Here is a 17917-nt window from a genome sequence, read left to right as displayed (position 1 = left end):
TGGACATTTTACTTGCATGTAGATGCCTTGTAATAAACACATCTAGGACAGTTCGAGCCCCTCAGCTACCCTTTGTGGTATTGTGGACACTAGGTCTGGATTTTTCCCCCTTTTTTCTCCTGGCAAATAGCATCCACTCTGCCTCCATTTCTCTGAGTTATCCTTTAGACCAAGCCAATCGTGTTTGATGGAGAGTTATTGTTGCCACTTTATTTCTAATCGGTTAATGAAGGAAAGATGGAAAGTTAGCATGGGGCCACAGGAACTGGTGACTTCCCCATTCTTGTGGACCACCCTCTATTGTCCTCCCAGGCACTCGAGAAGCACATTGCCCCCTAGTGGTCACTGATCTGGAACTGGCCAGCTCCAGGACCCACGAATTGAGGGTGTCTGTGGCCCTTTCCAGAGAACCATCACAGCCTAGACTCCCTGCCCCTCAGTCTAGCCAAGGGACTGCACTGTCAGCTCACTGTCAGGTCATTGGGCATTTAAATGTTCACGCTATCTTACCTTAGTGTGTGATCCCTTAAAAATTACTTCTCGTCTTGTAGCTGAAACAAATTGGCAGATGGCTTGGCCCTGGCTCGGATAGGCTGTGTGTAGGATCAGGTATCTGACTTAGTTAACAACCTGGGGAGAGGAAACAAAGCCGCTTTGCTTGGTGACCATGTTGACTTTTGATCCAATCCCAAAGGTCAACGATTTCTCAAGACTTTTTATGCTGGGTGTATCAAGGTTCCTGTTTGGAAAGTTATTAATTTTGTTCCTCTTGCCTTGAATTATATCACTATACACTCAGAAATAGACTCAGCAACAGGAATTGGGCTCAAGTGTGAATTCTCTTACTCTGTAGTTGGTTGATCCCTGCTCCCTTAGCTCGAGAATTAGGGGGTTGGGCTAAATCTCCCTTTCTACCCCTAGTAGTCTAGGATCTAGTGAAGTGGGTATAGATGGCACAGGACTTTTTGGCCAGTACTCATTCAGCATATATTGAGTACCTGCTGGAGACTGGGTTTCAGCATCTAGCATCACTGTCTTGTTTCACAATGATTCCTAACTTTTTCCCTCTCCATATGCAGGGTCGGCCGGCGGCCTGTGCTGCTGTTTTCCATCATCTTCATTCTGATCTTTGGACTGACTGTGGCACTGTCAGTGAATGTGACAATGTTCAGCACACTCAGGTTCTTTGAAGGATTTTGCCTGGCTGGAATAATTCTCACCTTGTATGCATTACGTAAGTAGGAGCCTTCACGACTAGTCTTGAAAGACTTTAGCAAAAGTATGATTGCCTGGGAGGTTCTGGGGAAGATACTATGCATGCTGCTTGTTTGGGATGGCAGTTTTGTGGAAACACAAACACTAAAGGCCTCAAGTGTTGTGAAAGAGGCTTTTCAGGTGATGCCGTGAAACGTCTCACTCAATCCTGATCTCCAGCTCGGGCTCAGTGCACATCAAAGGACACGGGAGATTGCGTAACTGCTTGGAGAAGTGGCGATCGCTTCTTTCCTGACATGGAGAGGCTTTGGCTTTTCTCCAGAATTTTCTGCGTTGACATTCTATATGCTTCTATCTGGTGCATAATTGGGTATCCGTACAGAATCCAAATTTTCCACATTCTCATGTCCACAGATGTGACCTTAAGTGGTCTGGAACTGAAACCTAAGCATTGGCACTGGAAAAGTAAATGGCAAAATTTGGTAGTTTTGGTCTTTTTAGGAGGATGAGACATTTCTTTCATTGATCTATCTTGTTTGTTGGCTGTATTAACTCTGCTGAATATAGTCAGGTTTCACTTATTTGTAGGTGGTGTTTGCTAGAACACAACCACAAACCCATAAGGAGAAGAAGAGTTTGAGGCATGGATATTCTACTTATTTGCTGGCTTGATACTTTTAGTCACTTTGTGGAAAGATCTGTTGGGGATACTGTAAGATTTTCCATGTATTTTGTCTTTTTCTCTTTCTTTGACAACATGCATAAGAGTCAGATATAGATTAAGTAGCCATTTCTAGTATGACAAAATAAGAATAATTCTAATTCTTTTAAATTTGCATTTTAAATACTTCTTTTAGATAGCTAAAATTTTTGTTCCACTAGAAATCTAATCAATTCAGGACATAGTTTTATTGTCACAGGAAGGAGCAGACACAGAGAAAGGCTACCTGTATATTCTTCTAGATTCATAGTTGGCTGTTTTGTCATCAATGTTTAACTGAATTGTAGTTTCTTAAAAATCACCTTTTCCAGTTTACTTGCATTTATCTTCGAACTCTTGTCTCTTGGGAAGTTCTTTAGGAAGATATGAATGACAAGATGAGTGGGCCTGGGTGATGCTGGTTGGGGACTTTGTTTCTTTGAATAAATAATGTGAGTATTGGGCTTGAATCTCCCTAGGCAAAATGCCTGTGCCATTGTCTATGGCCCTGACCCCTGTCAGTCTGTGCAGAGGAACAGATCTAAGCACTTTTCTGCAGAAGCCTCCTGGTCCTGCCCTCAGGCAGCGCCTTGGCCCACACGTGTGCAGGTGTGCTGGGAGCATTGCTCCAGGCGGCCGTCCTTGCCAGGCTTCCATTCTCACAGGGGGAAGGCAATCCAGTCCTCTCACAGGGATGACCATAAAAGGGGACAGCTCTGCACTGGGACAAAATGGAATAGCTGTGCTTCAGGAGCTCTGTGGAGAGTATAACCTCAGTCTTGCCACCCCCAGGCAAGAGAGTGTTCATGGAAAATTGCCTTACCGCAAATATGGTATATTGGTTTTATCTTGCATGCCAACTACTAATGACTGGCTGAAGCTGCCAGAGAACGGGGAGAAGACTTCTGAGATGACTTCGGGGCTCAGCAGAAGAGAACACCTTGATCCATTAGCCATGTCTGCTAGTGGCAAGGAAGGAGGGTAGGGAAGGGCTTCCTGTGTAACTGGCATTTGCCATCTGGAGAGACTGTCCGTGAATGAAGCCAGACCAGGAGTGAATTGTACCTGAATGGCATTGTTTCCGCCTCACATATTCATAGAATTGTTTTACTGGCTTGCACTGTGACATCATGCCATTGACCTGTGAAGCCAATAGCTATATTTACTACAAAATACTATGTCGAAGATGTGTTTTCACTAGATTACATAGTGAGCTCTTTATAGCAGAAAGTTCTCTTCCACTTCAGAACCATACAAAGAATGTACTTACCCTAGGAGATTGCTTTGCTCCAATCTCCTAGGCACAGAATCATATAACCCAGGGGTTAGCAAACTTTTTCCGTGTGGGAAATTTTTCAGGCTTTGCAGGCCATATGGTCTGTCACAGCTACTCACTCTGCCATTGTAGCCTGAAAGCAGCCATAAAGAATATGTAAATGAGCAGGTGTGGCTGTGTTCTAATAAAACTTTATTTATAGAAATAGATGGTGGGCCAAATTTGGCCAGTGGGCCATAATTTTTCAACCACTGATGTACGTATTTGTGTGCGGGCCTGATAACACAGGCTTTAAATTCTGGCCTCTCTCCTAGTTTCATCTTAACTTCCCTACTTTAATTTCTGCTTTGTCCAGTTTTCTCTTTCTCCATAATTTGCGTTATTTTGTGTGTATCTTGTTAGTATAAGCAGCCTTAGGTTTTTTCCTGCAATAAAGCAGGGCATAAATAAATGGTCATGTTTTCTTGGATTGGGACCACAAATTAAATAAACATCATGACAAATGCCATTGCAGTGAAAATGTCCCAAGTATCAACAAGTGATTGACCCACTGTTAGACCTAATAAAGTATTTGGGGTTACACAACTAAACTAAACTAAACCAAAGGGCTGTGAATGATGACTCGGAGTTTATTGAGATAATATTTAAACAATGATAATTTGGGAGAGTTGGTTAAGAGATGGCAAAAGAGCAAAGCTTCCAAGAGAATAATCAGAAGGAAATAAAGGGAGAATTTAAAAAGGAAATAGTCATAAAGGGCAGGTGGGATTGGGGTAGGATATGGTTGGGATGACTCACGTCTCTGCACATGTGGCAGTCTTGGGAGAAGGCAGAGGCTGGTGGCAAGAAGTTAAGACAGGAACTCCCAGTCAATAAAGCTGAGTCAATAAAGCAGAGTCACTGAATATCCAAATTAATGTACTTGCTGGCATTTTATACACAGTAGTATTTATGCCTAGGTAATGCTCGGTAATTTGTTGTGCTTGAAGAAAGTTATTGATAAGCCAGGTCACAGGGTTGAAGTACTTCTTGACTCTAAAGGGAAGTTTAAAACTTTGATTTTTAAAGTTTTAAATAAAGCATTGCTTATTTGGAAGTTCCATTTGTAATGGCCCCAACTTCTTTTCTTCCTCTAACCATAAGGTTTTTATCTCACTTAATGCATCTGCTGGAAAGGCCTGTGCTTTCTCAGAACAGAACTGGATAGCATTCTTTTTTTAGTCTTGCAGGTGCTTGGCGATGTAAGTAGGGAAAGTAATGATTTTTGCAGTTTTGGTTTCTTGTCTGGCTTGCCGTGAGGGTGGACTCTTCGTTCAGAGAAATGCTGCTGACTTGTGGAAGTTTTCTGCCTTATTCGCACGGCTGCTGAAGGTTCTTTTTCTGCTTTGGAGTTTTTCTAAAGTACATCCGAGTTAAATACTCTACACTTTACGTTTGTTTCCCTTAAGTCGCCAAAGGGCGATGTGGTTGTGTAATTAGTACATAAACTAGAGATTACCGGCATCTTCCTCAGGAGTGTTTGCATGGAAGCAGAGTGCACGTTGGCAAGAGCAAGAGAGAACAAGCCAAGCTCAATGGATTTCCCAGGCACAGTAGTGGCCTCTAAGACCTTTGTGAGACACTGAATTCATTTCTAAATACACTTGGGCTGGATCAGTGGCCTCTGGACACACACACGCACACACATACACACACACACACACACACACACACACAGAGGCAGTCAAAAAACTGACTTAGCAAGGCAAAGGGCATGGACCAAGAAAAGAAGCAATAGATCACATTTTCCTGTTTGTTTATGAAAATACAGTCTTATTTTCAGCCTGAAGAAATGGGCACTTCTCAGCGCAGGTGGACGCGATTTGTTGTGGTATGCATCCTTTTCCTAACCGGGATCCGTAATATCACAGACAAGGTAATATAGCACTGTGGAGAATGTGTCTCTTCACATGGAGCCATGAGAGACGATGGTTTTTTTAAGTTGATTTGATGTGGGACGTAGTCAGTCCTGTGAGAGAGAATTTTATTTTTTAATAAAAAATACTGTTTAAAAATGTCTCTTTTAACTTGATCTCTGCCTTTTCCCTCTCCACGTCTAACTGCCTCCCCCAACTACACTTTCCCAGTTTGAAATCATCAACAATAACTTTTGCTGATAGAGACACCAAACCTTAGTTACTGTGGGCAAATGAAAGTTTTTTTTTCCCCCTAACAATGAACCATTTTCTTGAAAAAGTCTCTCAAAGATGTTCTTATTATAATAACCCTCCTTAAACCTAGACAACCTAAATAATTGGATAAATGTTACACAAGATCAAGGAGCAACCAGAAATTTCACAGCGACTCAGTTACTGATTACTTTGCAAAAATAGAAACCAAGTCTTGACTTAACTGGTAATAGACTCAGAGTTTGAGTTTGCTCTGGGCGGGGTGCTGGTCCCTTTTTCACATGACGCCAGTGGTTTTAGATGCTTACAGAAGTGATTGAGTAATTTCTAATGTACTGGTGTTGGATGGCTTTTTCTTTCTCACTATCCCATATATTTTTATGCTTTGATATTTCCCTGAACTAATATTGCTTGCAACATATTTCAGTCAACAGGATCGTTAAGCGTCAGCACTATGCTATATATGTTTAAAAAAAAAAAAAAAAATGGACTGAACCAAATGGCTCCATGGAGCGGGTTGTCAAAGTGTGGAATGAAGAGAATGGAGATTGCCGATGTCAACTAGAAATGGCTTCAGCTACTCTGTGGGCTTCTAGGGAGCAAACATTTGCTGTGCGTTTGGTTGAAGGGAAAGTTTCACATGAATATGTGCTCAGTCATCTCTTTCTCTCCACCCGGTTTCCCCATCTTCAGATACGTGGGCCTTCCCAGTAGCCGCAAGTTCTCAAGGCAAAAAGACCTTCTCCCGGTAGGACCAACTCCATTCACAAGGCTTTTTCCACCAAGGAAATGAGTGGGAGTTTACCGAAGGCCTTTGACGAACTTTTTTTTTTTTTTTTTTTGAGACAGAGTCTCGCACTGTTGCCTGGGCTGATCTCAGCTCACTACAACCTCCACCTCTCGGGTTCAAGTGATTCTCCTGCCTCAGCCTCCAGAGTAGCTGGGACTACAGGTGCCTGCCACCACGCCTGGCTAATTTTTTGTATTTTTGGTAGAGATGGGGTTTCACTATGTTAGCCAGGATGGTCTCAATCTCCTGACCTCGTGATCCGCCTGCCTCGGCCTCCCAAAGTGCTGGGATTACAGGCATGAGCCACCATACCCAGCCGACAAATTTTTTTTTTTTTTTTTTTTAAGCTTCAAAGGAATTTTGGTTTTACTGAGGGTCAGATGGGCACAACCGGGAAATCGGAGCAGATTGAGGTCTCTTCATTGGTCATTTTCTTCACTGGAAATACGTTACTAACCCTGTAGGCAAACTGCGAAAAGCAAAGGAATAAATGTCTCAGCCAAAAGTAACGGCATTTGCTCTGTACCCTACAGTCTTCCCTGTCCCACCTCTGAGCAGTCAGAGCCTCTGGCCTCACTGCGGGGTAAGTAAGAATAGAAGTGTCTGGTGAGGCAGCTCCAGCCCTGGGAAGGCGAGGATGCTGCGGTGGCCCGTTAGACAGGGCCACTGGTCATGGGTCTGAGCCTGGAGGGGTGAGCCATCCAGCAGGGAGCCACAACATGCCACTGAAGACTGATTTTTCTCAAAGTTGTGCCAGTCCTTCAAATAAAAATGTGCTCAGGCCTTTCTCTCTATCTCTACCTATATGTTAGCCAAAACCTGGACTTTTCTTTCTATAGACATTTCTCTGGAATAAACGCAAATGTCTCTAGGGCATGTAAGGATATGTCATCTCACCTGCATATTAAAAATGGAAATATGAGGACAGAGAAAGAATAAGCGGCCGGTGGCATCACTGAGACCCATCTGCCTAGTCTTCTGTCCAGAAGTTTGTACAAGAAAACATGTAACTATTGCCTAAATGTACAGATAAGCTTTCCAGTGCACATATCTTTTGGTGTTTTGAATTTGGTGAAGGCAGCTCTATGTCCAAATCAGAGGAAAATAGTAGCAAATATTCAGAGATATCTGGGCATTTTAAAATTAGAGTATTTGGATGCTTTTCCCTACAGGGGAGGTTGTTCTTAAACTGTGCATCAAAACCTTACGGACTAGGTTTTTTCCAGACTGGAATTTTAGTAGTGTGTCTGTGCTTCATTTGAAACAAAGCTGTTCAGTACTCTAAAACAGGAACTGAAAAGATCTGGAAATCAGGAGATCTGAGCTGGACTGCAGACTCCACAGTTGACTGACAGTCACCGTGACAGATTGTGAGATCTCTCTGAGCTCGTGTCCCCATCTCTATAAAGTAAGGGGATGAGATTTTAAACCATGTTTTGTGTAGCTGTGCGATCCCTTCCTGGAATAACTCATGGAGAAAACGAATGGAAAACAAAACAAATGGAAAACTATTGAGGTCCAATATAACTTCCAGTTTTAGAATTCTATGACTTTTGAATTCTTAGCTTAGCCTTTAGCCTTCCTCAGTGTTGAAGATTTCTTGGGGTGGGAGCAGGGGTAGTGAAACCCGGGGTGCTTCCTCTTCCCCGCCCCCCCACCCCAGATGTGCTGGTCTCAACTCCACACTAGTAACTAGAGCTGTTGGACTTCCATCCTTCCTCACTGTGTGGCTGCTGCACCAGTGCAGCTCTACAAAGGTGAGCTGGGAAGAGATGCTGTGATAGGGTAAGATTAATGGTTAACAGCTTCCCTTTCCCCAGGGTTCCAGACCCTGCCCTCATGGCAACAACCTTGCCCTTGCTGGCCCCTGCTGGGAAATCCTTTCCTGCTTGCTCCATTCACCTCTCTTACCACATGTTTGCTAGCTGGAATCCTATTACACTCCCTGGGAGTTTTTTTCCTTTTTTTCCACACCTGGACAGACAGGATGGGACCTGAAGCTAAAAGCTGAGTCGACCAGAAAAGAGTGTTCAGGAATGGAAGAGAGCAATATTGGGCTGAATTTGTCTTGTTCTGTGTTCTTAAAAGCAAATTAAAAGAGGAAATAAATCAGTCACCTTGAAAACAAGTAAAAAACCAAAAACAAAAACAACAAAAAACATTAGGCTTCTTGAAAACATCCAAATGTATCTGGTGGGAAGCAAACGTTACTGGTTTGCCAAGACTTGCTGTTAGTGAAAAGACAGACTCCTGGCTGAGAGCACAGAGAGAAATATAACTCAAATGGTGCAGGGCCATGAAAGTGTGTTGTCAATAACTGTTTCTCAGATCAGCGCATCCTGCCCGATAGGCTCTGCTACCAAGAGTGTAAGTTTTAGTTTTTCATGACCTGCACGGAAGCACAATTTTCTCCTTTGCTCATTTGCTCCATGAACTTGTGAGGACCTGTCGGGTGCCAGGGGATGCACGGTTGGTTCCTTGATTACATACTAAACCCTCGCCATTGTTGAGTGTTGAGGACATAGAGGCTCACTCAGAGTTTAGTGAGTGAAGAGGCAGGGACACACCCTGCTGGGACGGTGGGCACCAGAGGAGACTCCTGAGCTGTGAGTTCTTTGGGGTCAGGGAGAATAGGTGTTTGCTATCTTCAGTGGGTGCTCAGATCCTGGAAGAGCTTAGTGCACTCTGGGTAGTGCGGGTGATTGGTGTTAGCTGGAGCCTAGTGCACTCTGGGTAGTGTGGGTGATTGGGGCTTACCCAGGGCCTAGTACACTCTGCGTAGTATGGATGATTGGGGTTGGCTGGGGCCTAGTGCACTCTGGGTAGCGCGGGTGATTGGGGCTTACCCAGGGCCTAGTACACTCTGGGTAGTGTGGGTGATTGGGGCTTAGCTGAAGCCTAGTGCACTCTGGGTGGTGTGGGTGATTGGGGTTGGCTGGGGCCTAGTGCACTCTGGGTAGTGTGGGTGATTGGGGTTGACTGGGACCTAGTGCACTCTGGGTAGTGTGGGTGATTGGGGTTGGCTGGGGCCTAGTGCACTCTGGGTAGTGTGGGTAATTGGGGTTGGCTGGAATCTAAACTATGAGTAACAAAGCCAAGGAAGAAGGATGGAACAACACACACAGACCTGTCCTCCATGACGTTAAGGCAGTGGCAGGCCACTGAAGGATCTCAATTGAGAAAGAGAAGCCTTTAGATGAATGTTTTGGAGGAATGTCTCAGGCTACAGTGTGAGCAGGCTAAAGAGGAAAAGAAGGCCAAGCTAGCAGCTGGGAGGCTGCTGTGATAGGGAGGCAAGGAAGAAGAGCCTGAATGAGGGTTGTGGCCATGGGGCAGGAAAGACTGAGGAGGCAGAATCGCAGCCTCAATAACTGAAGAGTGGGGAGAAGGGTGAAGGAGTACCAGGGGACTTGTCTGGATAGCTGGAGAGAGGGGATTTTTGTCTGAATGGTGAGACAAGGGATTCGGCCCAAATAGTCTATTCTAATTCTAAATCCTATAGAGTTTGAAGCTACTGACCACCCCCTTCCTCCCATGAGTCTGCCAGGGGAACATGATGACTTCTGTTTCAGACCTGGTAAGCTGGTGGAGCCTTAGGGCATCTGAGAGGATTGATTTGCCAGGAGATTTGTTATTCAGAAGTTCAGGAGCAAGGCCCCTGTGTCCTCAGGATGAAGGTAGCAACTAAAGGCTACCAGAGCTGAGCTCACCCAAGGGCTCTGTAGCTGAGCAACAAATGGGTGGAGTAGAAGAACCAGTGGAGAGAGACAGGGAGGAACTGGCCGTGTGGTCAGTGGAAAGTCAGACCAGGCCAGTTACCAGGGAGCCAAGGAAGGGGCTGACAGCAGAGTCAAGTGATGTGGGACATTGAAAAATGTCCTTTGGGCATAGCAAAGATTGCCCAGTAGGTCAGAGGTAAGTGTGGCAAAGCAACTTTAATTCCATGTAGTGATTAATGTAATGTGAATTATTTCAAGTATAGGTTTTAATTTGTGTATGTCCCAGAGAAGCACTGTCTTGTCCTATGCCAAGTATTTTAGAAAGTTACTCTTTTTTTTTTTTTACTGTGGTAAAAATATACATTATATATAGTTTACCATTTCACGTTTTTTTTTTTTTTTTCTTTTTTGAGATGAAATCTCACTCTGTCACCCAGGCTGGAGTGCAGTGGCACAATCTCGGTGCACTACAACCTCCATCTCCCAGGTTCAAGCGATTCTCCTGCCTCAGCCTCCCAAGTGACTGGGACTACAGGCACTACCACACCCAGCTAATTTTTATATTTTTAGTAGAGACAGGATTTTGCCGTGTTGGCCAGGCTGGTCTCAAACTCCTGACCTCAAGTGATCCATCCACCTCAGCCTCCCAAAGTGCTGGGATTACAGGCATGAGCCACCATGCCTGGCCCATTTCAGCCATTTTTAAGTGTGCACAATTTAGTGATATATTTCCATTGTTGTGCAAGAAAATGCTTTTTTTAGAGTGGTAGATGTTCATTATTATTGAGAGAAAAAAACTGAATGGGAAAGCAAGTCGGTAGTGGCTGTTTTTGCTTAAAGTCACCTGAAACGTGATATTCCCATGTCTCAATAACTGGATATTCAGTTATATTTAATACAGTTGAGTCGAGTTTGAGATGCAGTTTTGTTCTGATGTCCCAGTGTCCATACTGAAAGGCAGTGTGTGAAGACTTGCCACATCCCCACCCTGTTTCTCATCAACACACACCCAAGTGCACACACGTGTGTGTGATCATGCAGAAACAGTTGAGAAGATGCTTGGGTGGAATCCAGGATTGGATTGGAAGCCAAGCCCCCCACTTGCCAGTTGTGACCTTAAACAAGGTAGCTGACTACTCAAAGTCATTTCCTCACCTAGGAAAGATTGGGCAGGTGACTGACAGGATGACCGTGATTTTCATCTGTAAAACCACGAAGTTCTAGGGAAATGTTGGTGGACATTTGCATGTTTGTGACATCATGGCCACTATCCTACTGCAATCGCCAGTGGTGCACTGAGAAAATCAGTCCTGTCCTCTTCCACAAGGCCCATTCATGTGAGGGAATCTCCAAGCTCGCAGCAAGCTTGGGAACTTTGGACTGTGGCTGTCTAGTAGCTTAGGGCTGAATAGCAGAACAACTGGTGGGTGGGGGCAAGAATCTGCTTCATAATTGTTTTTCCAGTGGCCAGCTTAATAAATTACCTCTCTTATAGCATCCATTTAGAGCTTTTAAAATTCATTTTAAAATGCAATCATAGGCCGAGCGCAGTGGCTCACGCCTGTAATCCCAGCACTTTGGGAGGCCGAGGTGGGTGGATCACTTGAGGTCAGGAGTTTGAGACCAGCCTGACGAACATGGTGAAACCCCCGCCTCTACTAAATAGAAAAATTAGCCAGGCGTGGTGGTGTGTGCCTGTAATCCCAGCTACTTGGGAGGCTGAGGCAGGAGAATCGCTTGAACCTGAGAGGCGGAGGTTGCAGTGAGCTGAGATTGTGCCATTGCACTCCAGCCTGGGCAACAAGAGCAAAACTCCGCCTCAAAAAGCTAAATGCAATCATATATTGCATTTTGAAAGTCTTAACAATGTCAAGGGTAGGAGAGGACAATAAACTCAAGAAAAAATTCTCCTGGACAGATCATTCCTAGGACTCTGCTATCCAACTCCCTGAGTATCCGTCACTCACAGAATGCTTCATTAATTGGTAAGAAAACCCACTGAAGAAATAGAATAGTGCTACTCATTTTCAAGATTTATCTTATCTGTATGCAACCTCTCCCTTTCCCTGCCTTGTATTAATCCCTAAAAACGCCTGTAAACATTTTGTTCATATTGTTAAATATTAACTGAGGACATTGCTCACTATCTGTAACACAGCTGTAGGCTTGGCCCTGTTGTTTGCCATGTTCTGCCATAAGGTTTCACCGCCTTCCTTCTGGAGGGCCGGATGGCAGTTCCTGTTTGCGACGTGGCTGTGTGAGAATGTGTGTTTTCAGGATGGACATGAATGGCTGCTTGAGGAAGGGCCTTGACTTTGAGTAACACACGGTTCATTTTTTAATTGTATTTTCAAGTGGCTCTTCTGGGGGCAAAACAGTTCAGGAACCACATTCCACTTGCTGGCCCAAAATCCATGTAAGACTTAGCAGGTATTTGGGGTGAAATGACCAGCAGTGCCTGTTTTACACATTTTATGATGTGAGTTTGTGGTCCCCTCTGAAGAGGAGTTCCCTCTGCATGGTGAACAGCCTCCGAAGTCCAGCAGCCAGGCCTGTAGGAACCCAGCTCGCACTGGCCCAGACTCTGGAAGCAGGGCCTCGCTGGCGATTCTCTAAATGGTGAAGTCAGACTCAGGGGTCTTCTGAGTGCTTTTTGGGTTTTTTTGGTTTTATTATTTTATTGTATTTTTAAGAGTCAGAGTCTTGCTCTGTTGCCCAGGCTGGAGTGCAGTGGTGCGGTCACGGCTGACCGAAGTCTCGACCTACTGGCCTCAAAGGATCTTCCCTCCTCAGCCTCCTGAGTATCAGAGACCACAGGCGTGCACCACCATGCCTGGCTACTTTTTAAATTTTTTGTAGAGATGAGGTTTCACGATGTTGCTCAGGCTGGTCTTGAACTCCCGGCTCAAGTAATTCTCCCATCTCGGCCTCCCAAAGTACTGGGATTACAGGTGTGAGCCACCAAATCTAGTCCTGGGTGTTTTTAAAGCTAAGATCTCTACCCCAGTAGAAACCAACGTCAAGGAGCCTGAGGAGGCAGGGAAGGCTGCAGCTGGGGTGAGACGCTCTTGGGTGAAGCTGCAGGGCCCCCACTTCAGGGCAGTGTTCCCAGGTGACAGAGTGGGACAGCTCAGAGGGCCTCTGAACCTCCTGCACAGAACACCGAGACCAGAAAATGGGTCTCTGATTAAGGGCTGTTATTTTCTTTTCATTTTTCCTTCCACAGGGCTTTTGATGATTCTTGTAAAAAAAAAAAAAAAAAAAAGAGTGCTTTGTATCCAAGCAGAGTTGGCTCTGCCTGCCCCTGTTTGCTGGCTGAAAGGTGCTTGTGTCCTCTCTAACCTCCGCCTTTTGAAAGCATGCCTCACTTGTTGTTTGCTTTGTGTCAGTTCTGGGAAGAGGCTCAGAACTCCCTCCAAACCAAAGTCAGATTGTCAGCGTTGGGGGCAGGGTTAGGAATTAAGAGCTATTTAGTTCTAGTTCATTTCCCCATCCATATCAGTTTTAAATAATAAATAAATTTTGCTAAGTTCCCATGGGACGTAGAGTTTTTCACTATTTCTTCCTTGACATCAGTTTAATATGTCAAACTGGCATTGCTAAGTGTGCGAGGCTCCCAGGGTGAACAAGGACCCTGAGATGGAGAAGAATGCAAGGGAGAAGATGATTTCTCCTCTTTGGTAAATAGTACTGGCTCCTTTGTGTTAAGGTGGGGACATGTGACTACCCTCACTGCACGGGAAGTGCTTGCTGGGAGCCCCCAGGCCCCCCATTCTTGGTCATTTGCTCCCCGTTGGGCTGACCTCAGTGCTTGGAGCATGATTGTGTCTCATATCTCATTATGTCATTCCCTTACCTCTTTTTAGAAAGAACCATAGACAGCCCTGGAGTGTAAGAGTTAGACCTCTAGTAGCTGCAGGGAATCTTGGCTTGAGACCTCCGTTTTGGCACCCTCCAGCATGTGTGCATGTGTATAGCATGGTGCTGTGTAGCTGAGCACTGTTTTGATATTAAGGAGTAAAAAGGGATTGAGGCTATCATGATAGTGCCTTGATAACCATGATAATCTATTTAGTAAGCATTTTCTAAGTTCAGAAACTATGCTGAGTTATATACATACATACATACATACCTGTACACAAATATATAGAGATGTAAATTTCACAGTGACCATGTAAGATAGCTCCCACAAATAGCCCCATTTTACAGTTAAGGAAACTGAGACCTCTAATTCCTGGACCTTGTCTAATTTGCTAGAGATGCCTTTAAGCCAGAGATAACACTTACTGAGCTTGTACACTGCACCTTCGCTGAGCCCCTCTCACCAGGGAGCCTGGCCAGCCAGGAGGTGACTCCATAGGTGACACGGAATTGTCATGTGGGGACTGTGCAAAGGTGAACTTTTTCACTGCTGCGTGCTATGAAACTATTTAATCCACTCAGTAATTCTGTGATATGAGCACTTATTTCACAAACAGAAACCTGAGGCTTAGGGAAGGTAACTTGCCTAAGGTTACTTACTAATAAAATGGGAAAAGTTACCTTGTCCCCCTTGCAGAGTGTGGGATGGGAGAATGGGTCACTCCTCCAGTGCCCCGCTGCTCAGACCTCTAGGGGAGCATAAAGCAGGCAGGCTGTGGGCTTCAACCCCACAGCAGTGTCTATGGGTGGATGTTTACAGCTCCTGAAGCCCCAGTGGGCATGTGTTACAGGGTGCTCTTTTAGTTTAGCCATCGGTGGGCAGCTTGTGTTAGCTCAGTCAGACCCCTGCCTTATTGCAAGGACAGAGGCCTTTCTGTATCCCGGGGTTCTTGCCTTGGTGTACCGGAAGAATCGGATCAACCTGGGTTTGGAGAATGAGTGCAACGTTTTATTGAGCGGAAGTAGCTCTCAGCAGATGAGGGAGCCAGAAGGGAGATGGTTTTTCCCTGGAGTCGGGCTGCTCGGCGGCCTGGGCTCTCCTCTGACTGCCCCACCAAATTCCATGTCATTCTGCTGGTCGATGGCCTGCCAGCCTGCCAGTGCATGCCGGTGCCTGCCGGTGCATTCCTCTCAACGTCCAGCCGCCTGTGTGTTCCTCTGCTGATGTGCTCCTCTCAATGTCCAGCCGCCTGTGTGTCTGCCTGCTAGGGTCTTGGGGTTTTTTGTTTGTTTGTTGTTGTTGTTGTTTTGTTTTTGAGGCGGAGTCTCGCTCTGTCACCAGGCTGGAGTACAGTGGCGCGATCTCTGCACACTGCAACCTCTGCCTCCTGGGTTTAAGTGATTCTCCTGCCTCAGCCTCCCGAGTAGCTGGGACTACAGGAACCCAGCTAATTTTTGTATTTTTAGTGGAGACGGGGATTCACCATGTTGGCCAGGATGGTCTCAATCTTTTGACCTCATGGTCTGCCCACCTTGGCCTCCCAAAGTCCTGGGATTACAGGCATGAGCCACTGCGCCCGGCCACCTCTGGGGTTTTCATAGGCACAGGATGGGGGCGTGGCAGGCCAAGGTGGTCTTGGGCAGGAAATGCCTGTCCTCACCTAGGTCCGTGGGGGTGGAGCCCTAGCCAGGGACCATGCCCTCCTCTACCCAGCTCTTCCCTTCCCAGCACTTCCCTTTGGTATCACAGAACTCCTCGGGTCCCGAGTCCACCTGGCTCCAGTGCCCTGTTTATACTGCTGTGTTGTTCCCAACAGCCCCCTCTTTCTTTGGCTTAAAATATGTTATTAGAGTATTATTTAAATGTGTACAATCATCTTGTAAGGAATTTGCATGAGTTCTTGTAACTTCCAAATAACTATAAAACCAAAATATTAACAACAGGCAGTTTCAAAACCTGTGTAATATAATTTCAATCCAGGAGTTCGTGTGATGGACGTCAGTCTTCTCCTGAAACACAATTATCCATTGACTCATGTTGGGTTGAATAGCAGAAAGATGTAGCTTCAGATTCAGATTAATATTTAATCTATTTTGGCATTTTGACTTGAGTAATTCCAGAGTACGCGTTGCCTTTTTGCATAATTTTGCCATCTGAGATGGCAATGATTTTAAGGCTTTGCTGATGTGGAATACTCAAGCTTTATGTATTTCACCCCAGCCTGCTCCATGAGCAAGCCTCAGTCATTCGCTGCAATGGGGTGTCACTTGAGGGCAGCGCTACTCTGTCTCCTGAAGATAAAGTTAGATTTGTGGCATTACCTTAATAATTAAATATGCATGTAGTCCATTTCTGGCTGTCATTGAGACTGGAAGCATTCATTATTGCCTGTTACTCTTCTTGCTAATGAAGCTGATCTTTACAAGATGGATGGGCAGAGTCCTTGTGGTCCCCCGCCTGACGCTCAGGCTCAGTAGGGTTGGCCGTACACATGTGAGATCTTGATTCTGCTACTACTTTATTCATACCTGTTAGACTTGCATTTGTGCAGCCAATCATGGTGACATGTGGCCTTTGGTGAGTGTAAATCCGGATGAAAATGTGGGCTCCAAAATCTTATTGTAGGTTCGCACTGGGCTACAGGCATCCCATCCAGATGATCGAGAATACCCTTGTATTAATATAAGACTAAGATTTTCACTGACATGAGAGCATACGATTTTAAAACTTCTACAGACTGCCAAGAACACACCCAGAGAGGGCTGCAATCTATGCACCCACTTCCAGAGCCGGCATCCCGGAGCCCAGCCCCACCTTGGTGACCCATCTCCCTGCCTCATACCTGCCGGTCTTGGTGCCTGCTTTTCATCACTGGGTTGATGGTGTGGTTTAGACCTGCCCCCTGCCCATGACTCCATGGTCCAGCTGCCTCTGTGACTCGCTGGCCGCTTTCTCCAGCATCTGAGGATGAAGTCCCTTCCCCAAGTCTTAGCCCCTGTTACCAGGGAGCCTGGCCAGACAGGATGTGACTCTCCCCAGGGGACATGGGATTATCATGGGGGCGCTGTGCAAAGGTAGACCAGAGCAGGGAAGGCCTCAGAGGGACATGGAGACCTCAAGGGGTCTGTTCTTTACCCTGTAGACCGTAGAGAGACACTGCCAGCTTTTTGAGGTACAAAGTGATGTGCTTTGCTTTGGAGGAGATCATTTTGTTTGGGGGAGATCATTCAGGGGATCACACCCTTCTGATTCTAGGACCTGCCATGAAACAGTTATAGTTTGTTGAGTTTCACAAATTCAACCTGATAATTTCCTCTTTGATGCAATAGGCATCCCTAAAAAAAGTTAACTGGAGAGCTAATCATTCAAATCTATATTTCCCATAAATGAAATTTACCAAAATCCTTCCTCTTCTTGACGGTTTTGCCACTGAAAAGATGGTCTTTGGAATCATCGCTCAGTTTTCTTGTGTTTCACCAGGGCTTCTTGAGTCCCGTGAGTCTAGAGTCCACCAACCACATACAAGAATTACTGTGAGAACTTTCTTGTGTGCCCGGAGTTGTTGGGGGAGTATCTGGTGACTCTGATACACGGATCTTGTTCTTTGCAAGGATTTAATTGAATTACAGAATGCACCACCCAGAGAGTGCAAGCTGCAGTCCTGGGATATTACAGTGCCCGATCCCCCTTTTCCTTTGTAATTGTTACCCTAAAACACAGTGGTGGTCTCTGACCCGTTCTGGGTTGGATCTTATTTTCCGTTTCTTTAGTGGGGTCACTGCCGGATCTTATTTCATGTTCTCTGCAGGAGGTCATTGCTCTTCTGCTGTTTTTCCAAGCTCTTCTTTTTGGCATTTTTCCTTTTCACCTTGTGACAGTGGAAGCGAATGTTTGCACAGTTGGCTTTTCCGTTCGTGATGCCTGTGTGGAGTGCAGGGAGAGGAGAGAAGGGCACAGGGAGAAGCCACACCATCTCCAGGGCCTGAGAGGCCGTTGCCTCATTCCTGTCCTCTTTTCAGAGGGCTGAGGAGGTAACTCTGAATGAAGGAACGATGGAAAACCTGAGAATAATTACCTCCTGAGAAGCTATGCAGACCTCTGCCCTCTTCAAACATTGAAAGTTATTATAAACAGTTTGTAAACATGAACCCGAAGAATTTGGACACAGGCATGGAGCAATGGTTGTC

General features: G+C 45.5%; 1 protein-coding gene across 1 annotated transcript in view; it reads left to right on the top strand.

Annotated features, from left to right (window-relative positions):
* Window positions 1–17917, top strand: part of SLC22A23 (solute carrier family 22, member 23) — a gene marked incomplete at its 5' end in the record, with an annotated part of 195762 nt that overhangs the window by 54711 nt on the left and 123134 nt on the right. Inside the window, one exon of the mRNA XM_011984610.1 lies at window positions 1080–1234. Coding sequence (XP_011840000.1) covers window positions 1080–1234 — 155 coding nt within the window. The remainder of the gene's footprint in view (window positions 1–1079; window positions 1235–17917) is intronic.

The sequence above is a fragment of the Mandrillus leucophaeus genome, unplaced genomic scaffold, assembly GCF_000951045.1.
Source record: "Mandrillus leucophaeus isolate KB7577 unplaced genomic scaffold, Mleu.le_1.0 Scaffold27, whole genome shotgun sequence".
In the NCBI taxonomy this organism is placed as follows: Eukaryota; Metazoa; Chordata; class Mammalia; order Primates; family Cercopithecidae; genus Mandrillus; species Mandrillus leucophaeus.
The sequence above is the reverse complement of the archived record's forward strand: the minus strand, read 5'-3'. Positions and strand labels throughout refer to the sequence as shown.